This window comes from Sinocyclocheilus rhinocerous, unplaced genomic scaffold (genome assembly GCF_001515625.1).
Source record: "Sinocyclocheilus rhinocerous isolate Xijiao unplaced genomic scaffold, SAMN03320098_v1.1 scaffold42282, whole genome shotgun sequence".
Lineage (NCBI taxonomy): Eukaryota > Metazoa > Chordata > Actinopteri > Cypriniformes > Cyprinidae > Sinocyclocheilus > Sinocyclocheilus rhinocerous.
The window spans coordinates 1-874 of record NW_015669702.1 but is presented as its reverse complement, the minus strand read 5'-3'; the positions used below and the strand labels follow the sequence as shown (position 1 = coordinate 874).

The 874-nt window shown below is 38.8% G+C and overlaps 1 protein-coding gene across 1 annotated transcript; it reads right to left on the bottom strand.

Annotated features, from left to right (window-relative positions):
- Nucleotides 1-39: 39 nt before the first annotated feature.
- LOC107734095 (cytochrome P450 2K3-like) lies at nucleotides 40-774 on the bottom strand. The gene is made up of 3 exons (XM_016545951.1): nucleotides 604-774; nucleotides 361-521; nucleotides 40-272 (listed from the first exon to the last, which is right to left on the bottom strand). The coding sequence occupies exons 1-3, from the start codon at nucleotides 716-718 to the stop codon at nucleotides 69-71; spliced, it is 480 nt and encodes a 159-aa protein (XP_016401437.1). The 5' UTR covers nucleotides 719-774; the 3' UTR covers nucleotides 40-68.
- Between the last annotated feature and the right edge of the window lie 100 nt (nucleotides 775-874).

Here is an 874-nt window from a genome sequence, read left to right as displayed (position 1 = left end):
GATTCCTGCAGAAATCATGACGGTGAAAGCCAAGAAAAGGAGATGCCAGAATGTAATAGCAAATCGATTTAATTTAAAACTACGGGCAGTACCTCATCTTTTTGTTGTCGTATCAGGAAACAGTCAACGATTCCTCTGGGGTCCAGAGGGTTCAGAGTCTTCTTCAGACCATTTATTATTTCCTCGCTTTGTCTGACAGTTTCTTTGACATTGTTAACAATACGTTTCTGATTGGCCACAAAAGGACGAATCCAAGGAAACATGTTGTAGAGCTGCAAATAAGCAAAACTGCATAATGTGCCATTGAACAATGTACATACACCTCAACTCCAAAATAATGCATTAGAAATATCTTGGTACCTGAACTGAAGTAGATCCAGTCATCCTCATGTTTTCGTAAGCTCGTTTGACCATGTGATGTAACTTGGTGTTGCTATACTCAAATCTGGTGCTGTAGATGATGGCAGAGATGACATTTGAAACAGCCATGGCCGTTAGCAGAGTTGTTTCAAATGGTTTTCCTGCACATGGGTGAACATGATGTTAATACTCAAATCTGTTTCAGTCACAGCATCGTCTTGTTTTTGTGTTTTGCAGTCTTACCTTCAAACTTCTCAAATTCCTCTTTTAAATATTGCGTTTCTTCAGTGATAATCTGTTCACTCCTTTTCTTGCCCATTCCAAAGTCTCGCAGGTTGGAAAGAGCAAAGCGTCTCATTTCCCTCCAGTTTTCACCATTGGAAAACACAATCCCTACAGAGGAATCATTTATCTATTACTCCAATGTGCTGAATTAATTTGACATTTACGTCTACAGAAAAACAAGGTGTTTATTAAATGATCATCTGAAGTCGTGAAAGCCTTCTTACCATAT

Excerpts from the sequence above, each read along its gene's own strand:
- LOC107734095 (XM_016545951.1), bottom strand. The coding sequence starts at position 718 with ATGAGACGCTTTGCTCTTTCCAACCTGCGAGACTTTGGAATGGGCAAG. Across the intron at positions 522-603 it reads GGAATTTGAGAAGTTTGAAG|GAAAACCATTTGAAACAACT; the intron begins GTAAGACTGCAA and ends ACCCATGTGCAG. Across the intron at positions 273-360 it reads CTGGATCTACTTCAGTTCAG|CTCTACAACATGTTTCCTTG; the intron begins GTACCAAGATAT and ends GCTTATTTGCAG.